At 38.1% G+C, this 19,788-nt stretch overlaps 1 protein-coding gene across 4 annotated transcripts in view; it reads left to right on the forward strand.

Moving 5' to 3' along the window:
- CDH8 (cadherin 8) overlaps window positions 1-19,788 on the forward strand; it is a 324,676-nt gene that overhangs the window by 209,345 nt on the left and 95,543 nt on the right. For all 4 annotated transcript variants that reach the window (XM_019755067.2, XM_074314784.1, XM_019755057.2 and 1 more), the window contains one exon: window positions 664-800. In XM_019755067.2, coding sequence (XP_019610626.2) covers window positions 664-800 — 137 coding nt within the window. The remainder of the gene's footprint in view (window positions 1-663; window positions 801-19,788) is intronic.

Consider the following 19,788-nt stretch of genomic DNA (forward strand, 5'->3'; position numbering starts at 1 on the left):
GGAACTACTAACAAGTTCACTTAAAATGTTTCATTTCATAGGATCTAGTATTGTAAATCTGTTAAATTACCTATTCTACCTTTTAAACATTATTTCTAGAGAATCAGCAACTATCTGATTTCTAATAGACTAATAGAAAGCTGAAATACATACTCTACTTAAATAAAAACAAAACAAACCAACAGCAGCAAAACCCATAACACATACATGTTGTCTAGTCAAATATAATTTTAACACAAGCACACATTCGCTTTGAACTGCCATAAATAAGATGCCGCCTAGCACCATCCTGCTTGGGGCTTGTAGTTCATTGTTCTATATGGTACTTTGTGGCAACTGCTAATTATCATAAGCTGTCCAATAAACGTGATGGATTGTCCAATTAACTCTTCATCAGCATCCATTTTTGAAGATGCTACCTATTGAAACTGATGGCAGTTTATGACCTCCATGTTGCATATGTAGCTAATTACTCCTTGGATAATAATTATTAAGTTTCTTACACCTCATTCAGTCATTTTGTTTTACAAATTATGATGCCACTGAGTTTCCCAATCCATTTGACTTCACAATGATGGCTCTCCAAGGATTTCTAAAGGTCTGCTGTGGAATGTATGGATCATATCAACCTTGAAGTAGATTACAGATATATCTGTTTTGTAGGTTTTCCATCGACCGGCACACTGACCTGGAGAGACAATTCAACATTAATGCAGATGATGGGAAGATAACGCTGGCAACACCACTTGACAGAGAATTAAGTGTATGGCACAACATAACAATCATTGCTACCGAAATTAGTAAGTGCCTGGGTTTAATTTTTTCCTTGTGTGACTGGGTTCACTTTATGCCTAGTGATCACAGGATAAATGGTCCTTGTTTCTGTTAGATATTTTGGCATCAGAACTTTATTATTCCCAAGGAGCCTTTGAATGAATCATCTCAGCAAGAAATAACATATACTGTGGTAAATTACCAAAGGTTGTAATATATATGTGGGAAGGAAACATTCTCATATCCAAATATTCTTATATCGTATATCCATTATTCAACCATTAAATATGTTTTGCAAATTAAAAATGAGGGAAGATTTAGCATTAAAAGGTAGGTAAAAAACAGAACTCAAGAACTATACACTACAATTTAAATGAGCAGACATTAACATATATTATAGAAACTGTTGCTCACATATTTGAACCTCACACATAACATATACACATAAACAGGCAGAAAATATAGAAGGAAACTTCACACTATCAATACATATATTATGAGGAGATAAGATTATAGATTTTTTTATTTTATTTTTCAGAATTTAATGTATTTTACATATTCTAGACTTTGAAAATTGTATATTCAATATAATTTTTTTCACAAATTACATGCAAAAATGTAAACTTTTTTCTAGAAGACTTCTAGGGTTGTTAAAATAACATGGTAGTCTTTCTATCCATTTTTAATGATGATAGCTTCTTTGAATGCACATACTGACACTACTATTGAGTCTCTATACAATAGCTATGTGGTAAAAATTAGTGTTACACTGTCTTGGAGAACTTGCACTCAGCCTCACCAATTCCTTTATCATACAAAGACATGCAAAAAGGACGTGATGTTTGTTTTATTTCCAAACAACATACATTGTGCATATTATCTGCATCTCTTTTTACCATAAAGGACCTGATGAGGACGTCACAGTTGACACAGATGCAAGGGAGATAATATACTCTGGAGGGAGTTGCAAATCAGAAAAAAAATAATGAAAACCAATATTAAGGAAATTTCATGGACATACATACAACATAGTGTGTGGAAAACCAAAAATCCACTCTGTGCTCTCTCTAAAATCTGCTTGTTTTCACAACTAATGTGAAAACAGGAGAAGTATCTCTGAGATGCATGATTACTTTGTTTGTACAAATAAAAGTAATCCAGACTTTCAGGAAGGGCATGGTTTTTCCTTGTTTTGAGATATGGGGAAAATGTCCTCCATGGAGGCTTAAAAAACAAACAACAACAAACAAACAAACCAACATTGTGTGAAAAAGTGAAGATTCAAGAGCTAAGAATGTCTGTTTCTAGTAGCAACCCTAAGTGCAGGCAAAGAACATAAGGTCAAGTTGATACATAGTTTCAACCCTACCAAATGGAGGGTTCTAGAGAAAGGATGAGCTTTGGGCATTTTGGTGTTTTTCCTGGGTTACGTGTGAGTACTGTTTTCTTCCCTAGTGTGTTATTCTGGCAATAGTTTCCCCCGTAACACTAATGGATAAAGCAAACAAAGTATACTACAGGGTGGATTTGGCTTATTAGACGTGCTAACCCCATCTGTAGAGGTACAGGCATGACATTTTTATAATTTACAATGTTGACGCCGCATTATCACCTTAAGCCTCTGAGTAAAACTATATCTATTTAGATTGATTTAAAGCTTTATAAAAATGCTCAACAGGATCACAGCTTCCTTTAAAGTATGTAGGTAGTAATTACTTTTGAAAGAACTTTCGCATATATTGAGCACAACCTAGTTGAGTCAGCCTTAATCCGTGACACTTTTTTTATGAGAAGGATGCCTTCACTTAAATATTTATCAGAGAAGCCCTAATTATAAGGATCCATGTACTCCGTTTTTGAAGGAGTGAAAAGAAATGAATACACACCGAGCAGGTGGTTAAGAAACATTTCAGGGGCAATCCAGAAAGGAAAGACTCATTTGCAAGGAATCACAGACAAGTAAGAAGACAGACACGAAAGCAGATGCTCCAGGGTAATGAGCTGTGAACTCCAGGCTGACACGGGTACCAGCTCCAGTCAGAGAAGACATTCTTTTGCTCATTCACTCAATAATTATTCATTGCGCCTTCTCTACCTGCCAAGCACTCTTCTAGTGACTGGGATATAGCAGCTAGCAGAATAGGCAAAACCCCATGTGCTCTTGCAGTTTTCCTCCTAGTGGCACCTGGAAGCACTTACATATGAAAGGTGATTCGGAATCAGCTGAGAGATCCATAAAGAAAGACTTAGAGGTAAGGAAGAAGACAATGAGCGTTGGGAATTACAAGCAGTGCCATGTTGATGGTGTGAAAAAAGTACAATGACACCCATCTTCAATGAACATAGGATTATATTTAAAAATTGTAGCATAATAAATATGAAAAAATCAAGCCTTGATGTGTATCAGTAAAATATTAAGTTTATTTTAAAATGATAGACTTATTATTATTAACTCAGTATGATCAGATTACAAAAAATAAAAATATCAAAATGTACACCAGGTGAAATATTTTTCACGGCTTGAAAGAAATCACTCAGATACGTCCCAGATTCAGGTTTACAGGTGGCTCCATAGAGAACAAATACAGAATGGCTCTGACCACACAAAGACCTTTAGCTTGTCCATGAACCTGATAGAATTTAAAATATAGAACTCAGACTTACACTACTCTGTTCAAACAGTGAGAGTACTCTCACCTTTTAAATTCATTAAGTAATTTGTTTTTACTCAGAGATTGAAAACTAAAAAAACAACATTGAACTATTTATGCCAAGAAGCAAGCTTAATTCAGGAGGTTAAGCATTTTAAGAAATGTGGAACTGTAAACTTAGATATCAGTCTGCTTTTTTAAAAAAGAAAAATTGCATATGTCTTTCTTAGAATCGGGGTACAAAGAAAACAAAAAGAATAGGGGTGCAAAGAGAACTTTAATTTTCAGCTGTAACATGTAAGCTGAGGTGGGCATAAATCTAGGAACTTTAAATGTATGCTTTTTAAGCCATCTTTCCTAAATCATGAAAGGAAGTAGAAATAGATTGCAGAGAACTTAAGAAAAATTGAAATTACTATGAAAATGGCTCAATGACTTGTTTCGACTTGGTTTTATTATTTAGCCCATCATGGAATGTTTACCTTGCAAAGCCACAGACCAGGTGTTGGGGGAAAAATATTAAGGGGAGATTTATTGTATTTGGATGAGATGAATATTTAAAACCTCCCAGGACAACAGAACCCCTTAGGGAGAGGTTCTAATAAAGTTAAAGAAATATTTATTCCATGCAGAACAATTTAAAATTACTCTCAGAACACCATCTCATCAGACAGAGATTTAAACAAATGAAGTTAAGCTAAAATATGGATTTTTAGGGAAGTCCATCTGTTATATCTTAATGAGAATGATGAGGTCCTTTCCTCTCATGCCAGCTTCACTTAACCAAGGCTGAGCTATTTCACTGTGTATATTACCCAAGTATTTCAGAGGTAATAGGTTTAGCTTGCCATCACAATCAACTGGCACATCTCATTACAGGAGCCAGTGGTTAGATGTCCATGTGCTAACAAGAGATTGGCCTTAACTAGCGTATCACCGCTAAGTATCTCTGCTGGTACCAACCCCATCCTCTGCAACAATCGTGCATGGCTGCTGTTTACCACAGTAGTGAAGGTTTAAGGTAAATTTAGCTGGCTAATTAACACTGAAAACATATTACATAAGCCCTATGATGCATTCAGTTCTCATTCTGTGAAAGTAGGTACTATCATTACGTTACTGTGTTTCCCCAAAAAGAAGACTTAGCTGCACAATCGGCTCTGATGCGTCTTTTGGAGCAAAAATTAATCTAAGACCCAGAATTATTTTACAATAATATAAGACCGAGTCTAATATAATATAATATAATATAATATAATATAATATAATATAATATAATACCTGGTCTATAATATAATATAATATAATACTGGGCTTATATTGATTTTTGCTCCAAAAGATGCATTAGAGCTGATTGTCCGGCTAGGTCTTATTTTCGGGCGGGGAAACACAGTATGTATTTTTCAGACAAAAGAACTCAGATACAGGTTAGGTAACTGTATCCATAGTTTCATTGAGAGCAGGGGTTGGGTGGGTGGGTGGGGGAATTTAGGATCAGCCCCCATGTGGTTTAACTGCAGATTACATATTCTTTGAAGCTTCCCAAGTCAGAAACCTCTCTTATATCTTCTTCCCTTTCATTCTCCTGCTTAAATTGAACTTCTGCCACATCATTTCCTGAAGCAAATGAATGAAGTAGTTTTATGCAAGGCAGAAGGCCTTTGCAGGGACAGGTGTGCAGTGGAAGAAAGAATTAACACAATCAGACCCTCCTGTTTTAACGTTTGTAACCGAGGGTAGGAATATTGCCTAAAGGACAAATCAGAGCTTTGGAAGGTTCAGATTGGAATTCTATTCCCATTTGAGAGATCAGGAAATTGAGCAACAGAATAGAGAGCAGAAAATAGTACATTGTAGGGGATAGTGTTTTTCTTTCTTTCAACCTTTTGTTTCAGTTACAGTTGACATGCAATATTATTTTATATTAATTTCAGATGTACAGGATAGTGGTTAGACATTTATATAACTTATGCAGTACTAGATTAGTCTAGTACCCACCTGGCGTTATACATAGTTGTTCATTATTGACTATATTGCCTCCCGATGCTGTACTTTACATCCCTATTACTGTTTTGTAAGTACCAGTGGCTGAAAAAGGTGAAGGGGACAGTACTTTTCAGTGACGAGCAGAGAACTTACCCAACTGATTCAAATCCCCTGGGTAGTCATTTCAACCAAACAAAACGAGTTCCCGCCTTCACCTTCCGGAATCAGGAAGTCGGGATCTCATCAGTTTTTCCCGCCTCCTCTCCACCCCCTAACCAGATGCATGTTATAACAACACTGTGAAGGAAGGCAGAGAAAGGTGAGGTGTTCTTTGTTTTTGTCTTTACTTTTTGTTGTTCCTGTGGTGATTAGGTGACACTTCACTGAGCTGAGATTTGAACTGAGGCTGGTCAGATGGCGCCCAGGACTCCTTTAGGTTGAGCAGGGTGTGGGGTAAGACCGACCTAAGAGAACAATGTGGTAACAAGCACAGCGGTAGGAGAGAGAAAGGATATTTGGGGCCAGTGGGGAAATCATTTTACTTAGAATAGAGCCTCTGCAGGGGTATTTTAAAGGCACTGAATGCCACTTGTAGAGCGTTCTTCCAGAGAAACTGGGTGATGTAGGATGGAAAGTAGGGAAACCTGCTGACACTGTGTACCTGGGAGCAGACAATTGGCATTTACAGAAAGAGCACTACTATTGGTTGCCTGGAAGTATTTTAAAGCAGGAAGCATATAACTGCCCGTTAAATTAATCTCTTTCAGTTAGTGATAGTGTATTGCTCTGGGCCGGTATTGAGGGCTGCACACAATATGGCAAATGAAGCTTTTCACTGATGATGGTTCAATTTCCCAGGGAAAACACTAGTTTGATAGCACTTAAGGAATGTTTCTTCTGGGCACAGGGCCCAGTTGCCAGAATAATTGCTTTGTCCAACCCAGGACACTTAGAAAAAGTATATCTTTATGGGCAGCTCATTGTTTAGAGAAATTTTAGGTCCGGGAGTTGACCATCGTGGGCAGGTTATGTCTCCTCTTTTGCTCTGTTTTATCATCTGTGAAATGCGAATTGTAATTGTTGTTTAAAATTTGGGGTGTAGTGAGAATTGAATTAAAAGTGATAGTACTATATACCTCTTAGCGTAGATCTATTTATAACCTTTAGAAATTGTCAAATAAATTGTGTATGTTCTTATAAATATAGCCCTGACCCTGGGCTTTGAGTAATAGCTTAATTTAAAATTATTGATTTGGTTTGTATTATATGTTACCCCTTCTCCTCCCTGCAACAAAATTGGTATTCATGACCTGTGTGTTACTGTGAGGTGGGGTTCTGTTTCTTCATTGCACGACCTATATGTTTGTTCAGTGACCTTCCTCTTGCCCTTGGGTCAGGCATAGTAGGTTGGCCGATGGCTAAGGAAAGGTCCTCAGCTGAAGCAGGCACATTCTTCCAGAGCTTGGTAGAACTAAGGACTTCAAATTTGATACCAAGATCCTGTTCAAAACATGTGATGTCTCGCTCTGTTGCCTAGGGCATCGTCAGGAGTATAGTTTCACCAAAGTCAATGCCTTCCCCTCTGTAGGGTTGAGTGGAAGCAGATGAAGGGAACCACTCACCAGTTAGATAACTCCCCCAGAAGGGCAAGAGTAATAAGAGCTTGAGGTAGACAGTGAAATTCAGGGACAGCAATGTACCTATCAGATGTACCTGTGGCAAGTACCTATCAGAATCCCCTACCTCAGATAAGCATACAGGTGCTGTAAGGTGGAGATCAGTATTCTTAACAATAAGGGATGTAATGAAGGGAAGTGGAAAATATGGGGAAGTGAAGGGGAAACTATAGGTTCCTGGGAAAGGGATTAGCATCTGGTACGCAATTCCCCATAGTGAAGAATCGGAGTTAGTGCCATGCCAAGCCCAAGGACATCACTGGCCCCAAATGAATATCTTTCTGTAGGTGACCCAGGTCAGTGTTCTTTTAATCATTATGGTACCCACTTCCTGTATAGCTGCTCCAGGTCTTTGTGTCTTGACTTGGGGATTTCCCCCTTATTTTCATTTTGTTTTGCAACCATTCTACCAATATCCTCCCACAACCTCTCCATCTTTTTTTTTTTTAAATCTTTGACCCTCTTTTGTTCTAATATGCTTAGAAAAAGCATGCAGGTTGAGAATGAAGATACAGATTTTAACAAGGAATCCCTTTAGGATGTCACTATGACTAATAGCCCCTCAGTCCTAACCCAGAAAAAGACAGAAAGTAAGAGGTTTCTGTCCCTATGTCTTGCCCTGGTCTCTGTTTATAAAACACCCTCCCCTAAGCCCCAACAATAACTGTTCCTGTAGATAACAGTAGACAAAGGATGGAAAGGAGGTAAGCAGCAAATGGTAATTCAAGGTTTTCAGCTGCAAGTTGCAACAAGCTGGCCACTCATAGCAAATGGTACCAGATAAAGTGGGTGGAGATGGGAAAGGTCCTAGATATTTGAACAGATTATGAAGTCTGATAGTAGTAGGTTCATTTAATCCTCAGTCTTTTGGGGACAGGGACGTTATAAGGACTTAGGGAAAAATGCAGAAAAGTCTAGAAGTCAAAGAATAAGAAAAGCATTAAGTGGCCATGCTTGTAATTTAGATTACTTGGATGGAATCATTACTTTTTCACTTATCCACACTCATTCTTTTGGTATGTTACTTAATGGCTCTCTGTAACTCAGTCTTCCTGTCTGTAAAATGGGAAAATATTGCTATACCTTTAGAGGTATATGATATGGAGTAAATCTATTTAAGTGCTAATCTCTAGTCTAATATAAATGTTTGATAATAATGGCAATGCAGTATTATTCTTATACCAATGATTACAAAGTAGACATTACTTTGATCATTATTATATAATTAAACAGGATATACCCAAAAGGGGACTTCTTGTCATCTGCAGAACCACCCAACTTCATTCTGAGGATTTACCAAATTGTGCATTTGTTCAGGAAGTGTCATCTTGAGATTATTTTGGTAGCATGATTTTCTACAATGATATGTATCCAGTGGAAGGGACTTCATTCTTCTATCAGTCCTAAATGTCCTGGCCAGGTTTGCAACTTTAAAAGTTCCCTTCTTACCCCAAACAGGGTCATTGGCACTGCTTTCTCTGCAAACTGTAGTGGTTGTTAGTTAAAAACATAAACTCTGAGTCAAATTGTCACAGCCAAAATATTGGGTTAAATGTATGCTATATGTGTGACTTAAGTACGTTATATAATCTCTAAGCCTCAGTTGCTACTGTGTTTACCAGAAAATAAGACCTACCCTGAAGATAAGACCCAGTTAAGATCATCAGCCAGATGGACGCATTTAGTATGTTAGGACAATGTTCCAGAAGAAGATGACATGACTGTCTGAATAAATGTAGATTGTTGTACATGAAAAAAGAAGACATCCCCTGAAAATATGTCCTAATGCGTCTTTTGGAGCAAACCTTAATATAAGACCCGATCTTATTTTCAGGAAATACGGTATAAGACCCGGTCTAATTTTCGGGGAAACACGCTATATTTGAATTTCGAGAGTTAAATGTGGTAATACAGGAGGAGTGCATAACACAGAGCCCGGCATATAGTAAGGACTCAGTAACGTTCTTCTCTTCCCTCTCAGGCCCTTTCCTCCTCTTTCCCCACCCTCTTCCCTCACCTCCATCAGGCCCACCCTGGTTCCTATTCTGTCTCCCATTCCTGTCATCATATCAGTCCCACAGCTAAACTCTGTTTGTCACTCATCCTCCTCCCTTTTTTTCCCAGCCACTTGGGCTTAGGGAGAAAGGGGACCAAACCACAGTCATACACTGTGCTTTATATCTATTTATGTATGCTGCATAATAAACCGTGTCAAAATTTAGCGGCTTAAAATAATCAACATGTATTTCTCCTGGTTCGGTGAGGCAGCTGGGTAGTTCGTTGGGCTGAACTGGCTTTGCTAATAATCTTTGTGGTCAGCTGGTGGCTTGTCTGCAGCTAGAGGGTCTCTATTGGCCTCATGTGTGTATGTAACAGTCTGGTTAGACCAGGTTGTCACAGTCAGGTCAGCTCTTCTGTTCTCCACGTGGTCTCTCATCCTCTGATAGGCTAGCTCAGCTTCTTCAGCGGTGTTGTCAGTGTTCCAGGGAGAATCAAATCACTGGTGAGAAGCACTTTGCAAGTGTCTGTTGGCATCAAGTTTGATCATTGATAATTCCATTGGCCAAAACAAGTGACATCACCAAGAGTAGGTTCAAGGAGTGGAGAAATAAATGTCACCTCTTGATGGGAGGAGTTGGAAATATTATGGCCATTCTTTGTTTTTTTCTTTTTAAAATTTATTTCAGACTGGAATGCTTAATCTCAGTATGTGTGACCAAGAAGTGATAAGGTTCTGTAGCCTACCCATAAGTACTTCCCTGCTTTTCTTCCAGAATTCCCTTTGCTATGTGTGAAGCAGAATTCTTTGCTCCAACACTTTACATATTTGGAAGAAAGGATTAGACGCAATGTATCTAATAGCCATTAACTGTTTAACTGTAGATTTTTTAGAATTTCAGTTTAAATAGACATTTGTATTGCTCATATTAAATCTGCTAATGCATTTATAATGTTACAACAACTACTACATAAGTGTTAATGTAACCATTAACTTATTATTACTGTTTCCTGATACCCATGCTGGGTCAGGTTCCTTTGTTATAGGTTCTCACAAATCCATATTCTTTCCCTTCAAATGACTGGTTGAAGCTTACAATAATCATTTATTTGCTCATGGTTTTGAGAATACATTTCTAAGGGAAGAAATGGGTAAGGTCCTTGATCTCATGAAACATTTTATTATTGCTTTATTGTTGATTACTGTTTTATCCTAGGAGCCTAGCACAGTGCTTGGGGCCCCAAATAAATATATGCTAAATTAATGAATAAATAAAGGAAATAATATATTAATACCACTAGAGAGTACCCTGATGACTTCTGACTCCAAACAGATGCTGTTCATTGATTGGTGGATATTATCTTTGCTTTAATATACCCCACTCAGCTCTTTGTTAAAAGTCTCAGGTAGACAGGCACACACAGGTACTACAGCTTTCTGGATTGTTTAAGTCCTTCTTTCCTCAGTGACTGAAGCTGAGACATGAACAGCAGGAACGGTTGCACTCTCCTTGTATGAAAATTGTGGGGTGTGGACTGTGCCTACAGGGAAGGATTCCCAGAGATTATTAACCAATTTTGGGAGTCAGAGACCATGGGAGAGATGCTGGTAGAACAGAGCCTCGGGTCCCCTCTCTCTTTCCCCAAGGAGGCAGGTTTCTGATCTAAGAACGTTTATTTCTTTTCCTTTCTGAAAGTCTTGAGGCAAGCCCCGAATAATGCCAGCTCACACTGCATTGCCCAGCAAACCCACTTATCGTTTAATCTAATCTGTTTTGAACAAGTGGAAGCAGGTTACAAAGCAGCAGTGCCAAAAGAATGAAAATGCAGCATGTTTTCTGATTACAGGAATCCCTAATCCAAAGCTTAGAAATGAGGCGAAAAATAGGCACCGATTTCGTCTTTATTCATCCCCACCCACCTAGCATTTCAGTGTCAGGTCAAGTGTCCCTTTATCAGATGGCAACATTTAAATGATGATGAGTTGCTCCCATACAATTTGTGGTGGCAGGACATTGATGACTCTGTACCCTCATTTATGATACTGATATTTTCTTGTTCCTGGCGCATCTATAGGACAAAAATCCACCTCACACGTTGCCCAAGGTCAAGTGTTATGCTGTTTGTCACAAGGATATGTTGTGCTTACTGCTTTTATGACTGACACTTCTATTGACCCAGGAATTCAAATCAACTAAGAACAAAGAAGCTTACATTCTTTAGCACCATCCTTGAGTCAGGCATTGCATTGAGCACCACCAAGCACTATTTTATTTCGACCTCACAGAAATTTATGGAAGAATGATGAGGAAAACCTCTGAGATGTGAAATGACTTCGCCAGGCCTCCCTAGCCAGAATTCACAGAGCAACTCTTCCCAAAACATAATGCTTCCATCTTTTCACATCAGTATTATTTCTCTAAAGTTTCATAAGCAAACAAATACCTGCAGTAGATAAGGTTCAGCTCATTTCAGCAAGTATTCCACGTGCACCCGCTATGTGTTAAGAATTGAGCACTTGGAACACAATAAGACATAACTCCTTCCTCTTTGAGCCTTAATAGTGGAGCAAAGAAATAGAACATAACGTGCTTTCTCTAAGGCATGCATGTGAAAGTCTACCATGTCATTTACTAAAAAGTGAAATAAAATAAAACACGTGATTTGGAGAAGGCTGAGATTTCTCCATTGGATGGAAGAAACTATTCCCTGGGAAGATTCTTGGTGAAGGTCCATTTGCATCAGGATCATGAAGTAGCAGGACCCTTTGTCAGAAATGCGTTCCCCGTGAAAACATGTCTTGATCAAGAGGAGCAGAGTTTAGAATGTCTTCTGAACATAAGGGGAATCAGGAGAGAGACGATTTGGTTGGAGCTGAGTGAAGCAAATTATAGGTGCCTTTGGATGCCAGATCAAGGAAATTTTCTTGCTCTCTGTGTTGGAGGGACCCATCAAATACATAGAAATATCAAAATGATGGAAATATAGGGCTTGGAATTTTAGGATGCAGATTTAGGGGCAGAATAGGTCATGGGTGGAATGGAAAGACTAGACGTGGAGCATGAGAAGGGCACGGCTGTGATCTGGTGTTTCTTAAACGTTATGGTGCATAAGAATCGCCTGGACAGCTGGTTAAAACATAGATTTCTGGGCCAAAGGATTTGTATTTCTAACGAGGCTACATGTGACACTAAAGCTGCTGGGCCAGGGATCACACTTTTAAGAACCATTACCGTACTCCCTACAGTGCTAATTCTGAGTAAAACTAAAGCTGTCTGAGCGATGGAGTTTGAATGAACAGAAATTAGCATTTGGATTAAACTAATGAGCAAAGAAGAGAGGCAAATACTACTAAAGAGCACAAGTTTCTGCAAAGAGGACGAAAATAATGATATAATTAAGTGTTTCTGCTCACTGTATGCTAGGCAGCCTTCTAGCCCTTTCTATGCCCTTTCTCATGTTTAATTCTCACAACAATTCCATAAAGTGGTACCATGAATTCTGTCATCCAGTAATGCAAATGTACCCAAGTTCAAGCTCACCCGATTTGGGTGGCTGACTTAGATCCTAGGTTTGTCTGACTCGTGAGCTCTATTTCTGAACGTTTAGCTCTGTTCCCTTCCAAGTGATAGCCTGGTTGTCGTTGTGACACACCATGATTTACGTTAACGAAAGATGACCCATCACTTCCAAAGTTGAAGAATATCTTCAAGTAAGTCTTTATAAAAGAAGTTCAAATACAATGGGTTATTACAGGTAGACTTCCATCCCCACTGAAGTATCTGAATGGGGTGAGTCGGGGGGAGGTCCACATGGTGGTAATTAATTTCAAATTTGCATCTGGGAACTGTCTGTGCCAGAGGAATTTGGATTGAAAATAAATTAGTGTCTAAATGAGGGGCTGATATTGAAGTTTGAACGCTCCTGCTCCCCACAGGGATAATCCTGGAATGGTGCTGAAGTCTCCACACAAGCACAGTTATAGTTTGACAGTGAATCCTTAATAACAGGCTGAAGAAGGAAGACCTGGGATAAAAGCTTGAATGATAAGTGCGGTGGGAAAAAGCTTTGACTTTGTAGTCAAACAAATGTGAATTCCAATCTAGGTTCCAGTAACAACTATCTACTTGAAAACAAACAATTTCCGTGATCAATCTAATGTATTTATTTTAAAAGGAAAACTGTAATACTCAATAGGTAGCTTAAACTCACTTGGCTGATATAGAGAATCTCTATATATATGTAGACATACATATATACATAGACAGTACTATATTTTTGTTTTTTCTATGATAGATTATTTTAATATAATTACTACATTATATTATATATGTCATATATTATTCTATTAGACTATAATATGATGTAATATAAATATATTCTCTATCTGTTTTTACAGTGATAATAAAGGTAAAAGCCTCATCACGTATTCTTTCAGGTGGACTGTTATGACCTTGATGTTTAAGAGACATTGATGTTTTAAAACTTTTTCTGTCTCAGCTTTATTTTACTGTTTTGTTAAGCAAAAACAAATAAGCAACTCTAATACACTGTAAAAAAAACCTGTCCCCCCCCCGCCCCCCCGGCTCTTAAATAAGGCTTGTCATTAGTAGTATGTTAGGCACAGTATGGAAATCTCTTTGCCAGTTCGTATTTGAGTACCTCTGGATATAAAAATATCCATACTGAGCCAGCATTTGATTTCCTGCTGAACTGTTTTTCACATTTCCAATATAATTATGTAGCACTTACGAGGAAAGACTGAACTCCACAGAATACCATAGAAACCAACATTTGTTTATTTAAGAAAATATCTAAAAAAGCATCTAAGACAGAAGAGGTTGGTGTGTCGGGTGACTTCTAGGGAAGCTGATACCTAAAATAGATGTGAAGATATCTCGATATTTATCAGAAGTGATTGGTTAGGCATGGATTTAAAACGGCAGCTGTATATTCCACAAATGGCCTCTGGCATATAGACAGGAGACCTTGGTGAAAATGTGAAGTGCTAAGTTAAATGTCTTTATTTTGTCTTTGTTTTCTGAATGATTGATTTTTGTCCCTGGTAGTATCTGTCTTAAGGAGGTTTAAGATCTAATAAAGTAGTCACTAAAGGTACCAAGTAATTTTTGATTGAATACACAAAACAGTGAGTCAGACACATTTCTGTCCACCTCTACTGGGCACCAGGGTGACAGGTTGTTAAAGACCTAGTTCCTGGCCTGGAGATGGGGCTTCTGTACAGGGAGACACAACTGCTGGGCCACAGTCAACTCGTCTAATGGAAGGAGGCAGAAAGCATCCTCACAACACCGCCAAGAAAGACATGAGCTCTATATGATGCGTTCTCCAAAGCCCTTCACAGTCAAGTTCAATGCTATCTTATGACAAGTGAAGGAGACAAGCAGAATGTTAACAGGCCAAGGGAATAGCCTGAATCCCCCCAGGATGTTTTGCGAATTCTGTGATGAGCAGGAGGAACTTGATCTGAGACTGTTTCAGACATGGTGATGGTTGCCTTTGTTGTATGCACATCTTATTTCCATGCGGACCTTTCTGTTGTGCTTGAGGAGTGAGAAGTAGACCAATAGGAAAATATAAATGAATGTCGAAGGTATATCTTCTAGTTGTCGAAAGGCTGGAGAAGCTTCCTGTTCTTTGGATATCATAAGAATTGTGATTTAGGAAAGTTGCATGGGTGCAAAAAGAGCAGTGGGTGCTCTGCTAACTCTATCGACTCATTGTCTGTAAAACTGAATGATGTCTGGGTGTGACTATCAAGGATATAAAATTGGAATCTGAGATGCTACGTAATTCCAGGCAGGATGCTAGTCACTGTATGTAGACACTTGTTTTATTCACTCCTCATAACAATATTGAGATGGACGTATCCAAAGCACTGTTTCAGAAATGTGTGAAGCAAGATTCAGGAAAGTCAGGGAACCTATATAAGGCCACAGATCTAATAAAGTAAGGTTTGAATCCACCAGGTTTGATGTCAAGGCCTTAACTCTTTCTACTCTTTGGTGCTACTGAGTATGACAGATGGGCAAACATGACAAACATTCTTTGAAAAATATTAATCTTTGTACAGATTTTCCAGTGTGCCAGTAGCTACCAGACTTTGTATTGGATGCTTTATATATAGGAAAAGAAATCAGAACTTCAAGTTGTTTACAGACTACTTGAGGTAAAAATCACAAAAATAAACAGTCAAATACGGTAGTATGATTATTTTATTCAGTTCAATAGGAACATCTAATTTTAATAGGCAAGGAATTGGGTATGATAAGTCCCTTTGGGAGATGTAGGTTCAGTTCTTGAGCCTGTCATAATTCTAACTCTAGACTTGCGAGTTTGCTTTAGTAGATGGGTGAAATGAGACCGTTATTAAGTTCTCATTCATCTCTCGTGAGTGAATTTTCAGTGGCTTCCACTTAGCATGATAATGAAGAGTACAGATTGGGGACAGAAAGATAAGGGATTGTAGACTTACTACAACAGCTATAAGTCATCAATCTTAGACAAAGTAATCATCCTTTGTAAGCCCCAATTTTATCATTCGTAAGGTGTGGATAACGTCTTTCCCTATTGTATGTGTACCAAACATAGTGCCTAGTCTTTAAAAATATAATAGAATGGCTGAAACATATGAGGGAAGATTAGGGCAGTAGAAGTCTTTGATCCTTTAAGACAGCATATTCAAAGTGTGGTCCAGAGAGACTTAAAGTCTTCCAGATGCTTTCAGGGATTCCACAAGTTCAAAATGTGTTTATACATATGCTATGATGCTTTCTTTCTCTTTTATTTCTCACAAGTGAGAGTGGAGTTACTCAGAGGTCATGTGACGTGCATTGGTGTCATTACTCAATGACTAATGGAATGTGTGCTTATGTATTATGTTTATAAAAAATGAGTTGTAATTTTTAATTAGTAAACATCAAAAGATACAACCCAATTACAAAAGTGTTTGTATATAAAAACTTTTTGGGGTTTTTCAATAATTTTTTGAAGTTGTATGAGGAGACCCGGAGGTCACATTGTTTGAGAACCGTTAACTTAGGAAGTCATGTATTTTCTCCATTAGTTGGAAGTAATTAGTTTGAGATATAGTAGCAATAAAAATTGTCTTTTGTTTTTTGGTGTTACTATATCTTCGCTATCACATTCATAAAATAGTTTATCATCTGTAAAATATAGGTTGGATATTGAAAGAAGTAATGCATATAACATCATCAGTAGGATTCCTGGTATAGTGTATAGAGTCAGAACTCAATAAATGCGGGTGATTGATAAAAGCAGAATGAAAATAAAGTTAACCCCAGCAGCAACAGGTTGAGATTATAATTTACCTTTCTAGGATCTCATCAAATAAGGTCGCCTTCTTGAGAGACCAAATTGGTTCGGGCGACATCGAGACTCAGCTCCTGCTACATCTCTGCTCTTACTCTGTCAGAGAGGCGTATGAATAGGCATAGATAATTACGAGTGTTACAGAGATAGAGGTTGAGGGGACCCACCTAGGGGACCGCCAGAGAGAGATACCCTGGTCTAAGGACCAATGCAGAAGTTCTCTTCCGGAGACCAACCATGCCTCTAGGAAAAGGCAGAGTATCAGATCATAAAGCCACTGACATTTATTTGCATATGTCACGCCCATTGCTCTTACTCCATATTTTTCAAGCCACCTTTTTGTGATTGTTTTATTCAATTTTAGAAATAGCTGCAATAAACTATACTGACCAAAATACTACTACTACTACTAATAGCAATATTAGTGACAACCACATTTCTTGAGCCTATTCTCCTAAGTGCTTGACACAGCATTTGAGTAGAGTTGCCCGTGTACTTTACAAAACTTCGCTATGTGGTTGGGAACAGTGTGTGAATGAGAAAATTGGACAAGTATTGTATGTCTCTAAGCATCAAGGACATCACCACTCGTACCAGGTGAAGCCGGACTTTAAACCTACATTTGTGTAACACCAGGACCTCTGTCTTAACCAGTGGGCCGCACTACAAAGCCTTTGGCAGACATTTCATTTTGCCTTGTAAATTGCATACCAGCTTTCTTATTAATTGAGTGTTTTCTGAGAGTTCGGCTAATGCATGTCTCTGCCGAAGCAACATTCAGTTCAGGAATGAGTGGACAGAGTAAAGTTTCTGCTCCTGCAAAGCTAAGGACAAATCCCTAAATCTCAGTGAACCTAGCAAGGTAAAAGACATTTTGGAAAATTTAGTCACAAAATTGAGGCCCTTGGCAGATAAGGATAACTTTGGCCTCCAAACTTTATTTCCCACAATAGGAATGTGTTACATTTCTGTTTTGATGGTATATACTTTGTAAACTGATTCTTTCTTCTTTCCTACATTGAAACCTCAACTATATGAAAATTGGCCAGGGCTGGTATTGTTATTCTGTGTTTTAGGCGATGCAGCCGAGGGTCAGAAAGCTTTCAGTTGTTTCCTCAAGATTATTCAGCTAGACAGTGCAAAGTCATTCTGCAACCCTAAGGCTTTTCATGAATTCCTAATTAGAATGTGCTTCACTAATATTTATTTTGCAAGAACAGATATGCAGCAGATCGATTCTCGTAATACACACTATGACAATGGGAAGACTAATAGCATCTGTTGGTCACACAATGTATTACCATCAATATTGTGGAGTCGTTATTTTACTTAGGATGTGTACGACTAGTGTCACACACACTTACAGATCATGCAGAAATCATCTTGGTAAACACCTTGTAGAGTGTCAGCATATCAGAAAAAACAAAATTGAGAATGTACATGTTTCCACACTCTTCAAGGGAGCAAGGTGCCGCTGGCTTGCTCCTCAATGAGTGCCCCCTCCTTTCTTCTTTCTGCAGATTGTCCTTTCCAAAGTGCAGAATGCATCCCTGGATTCAGGCGTGCTCGGGGCGCAAAGGGATGGCCCTGTATTAAGACGTCGCAGGAAAATCAACCTAAAGCTCCTCTTTATAACATGTTACTTGCACAACTTACTATTAACTTTTTTAGCCCAATTTCCTTACATATAGTGTTAAGATAATAGACTGTGAAGTACATACATTACATTATCCCCATTTTTTAACATTGAGGTGTAGAGTGGTTAAGTGGTTTCCTCGAGGTCACTGAGCTAGCACCTTATGGAAGTAAAATGTCCACCAATCTGTCTTTCTATGTTAATAGACTATGTTCAAGTCCCTATACATGGAGTTCTTGCAGGCATCCAGATTTATTCCAGATTGACTCCAGAGAGTCTCTCTCCTCTCTCTAACTTCTTTTTCTCCACCCCTGGAATCAATCTTGGGGTTCTCTAAGAAATACAATTAATTTTAAAAATTTATACAGGTTCATTGTTGAAGAACTGGGTCAAGGCAGATGTGAATTTCACATCCTGTTTCATATTTTAAAACAATAAAGTTACTTTTTTTCCCCTTAGGTTAGTTAAAGTCTACAAGGCAGAAAACATAGTAGAACTCTCTTGCATTAATCTGAGAGCATTTTAAAACAATTATATGCCTATAACTATGTGATGCCAAAACATCTGGAAGCAAAAATGAAAAATTAAATCAACTGACATTTTCCCATACACAGCCAAGCAACAGATGTGCTGGAAAGGCTAGATGAATATCTCATCTAATGTTGATGAATTTTTATGAATTGGAGAAAGAACCCTAATTGTCCATTTATTGAGTCTTTGGGATCCTGGATCTAATGACAATAATCTCATTTGAGGGTTAGGTGCCAACCTGAAGTGTCAGCCTGCAGCATTTGAAGAGCATCCCTTTCTTGGTTTCTCAGTTCTGAAATGTATTAATATTTTCTGTTTCATTAAAAAAAAGTTTGATTTCTCAGATCTAGTTGAGATTTAGACATTTGATGTAAGCACTTAATTTAAACAACAAAGACCTCCTTAAATTTACCTTGCTACTACATTCTTATATCTGCTTTATTCACAAAGCTTGGAAGGGTCATAGTTCTCCTGGAAATTTGACTTAAAAAATCCAATAGACTAACGGTGATGATCTCTTAATTTATCCAGCTTACAGCTCTTTATACATACTTCATTAATCCTTGCAGCATTTCTCTAAGGTATGTAAAGGGCAAGTATTATGAGACCCATTTTTCAAGTGTAAAAACCACGATAAAATGAGATAGAAAACAATTTCCCTAGGACAGCAAGAAGAGCTTTGACCAAACCTCTTCAGTTTTGTAGTTGCAGTGTTGCTCTGAAAACATTACAAATATTAGCTAATTAATTTTCAGGGAAATAATTTCTTACACTTTTACCATGATGACATATTTGTATGTATATATGTCTGTATCTATACATATTTATAACCTGAGGGGAAGAGGGAACAAAGTGTTGCTACGCATTAAAATGAGCATTGAAGAACCCGGAATTTAAATTAGTCAATCTCTGTCTACATCATGCTGCTCGTTACATTCACTCTATATGTGTCAGTTTCCGCTGCTTCCCCCCCGCCCCCCACCCAATAGCTCTTGAAACAACTATGAAGACCGAGAATCTCCAGTATACTTTGGAGTTGAGATAAAATGAAACATTAATCTGGCAGGTTTATCGACATGTATGAGGTCTGACAATTAAATTTGCGAATTTGTTGCAATGATGTTGCTAACCGTTTTTGATATCAGAGGGATTATTCATTATGAATTTGTACCAACTGGACAAA

This window comes from Rhinolophus sinicus, linkage group LG11 (assembly GCF_036562045.2).
Source record: "Rhinolophus sinicus isolate RSC01 linkage group LG11, ASM3656204v1, whole genome shotgun sequence".
NCBI classification, from domain to species: Eukaryota; Metazoa; Chordata; class Mammalia; order Chiroptera; family Rhinolophidae; genus Rhinolophus; species Rhinolophus sinicus.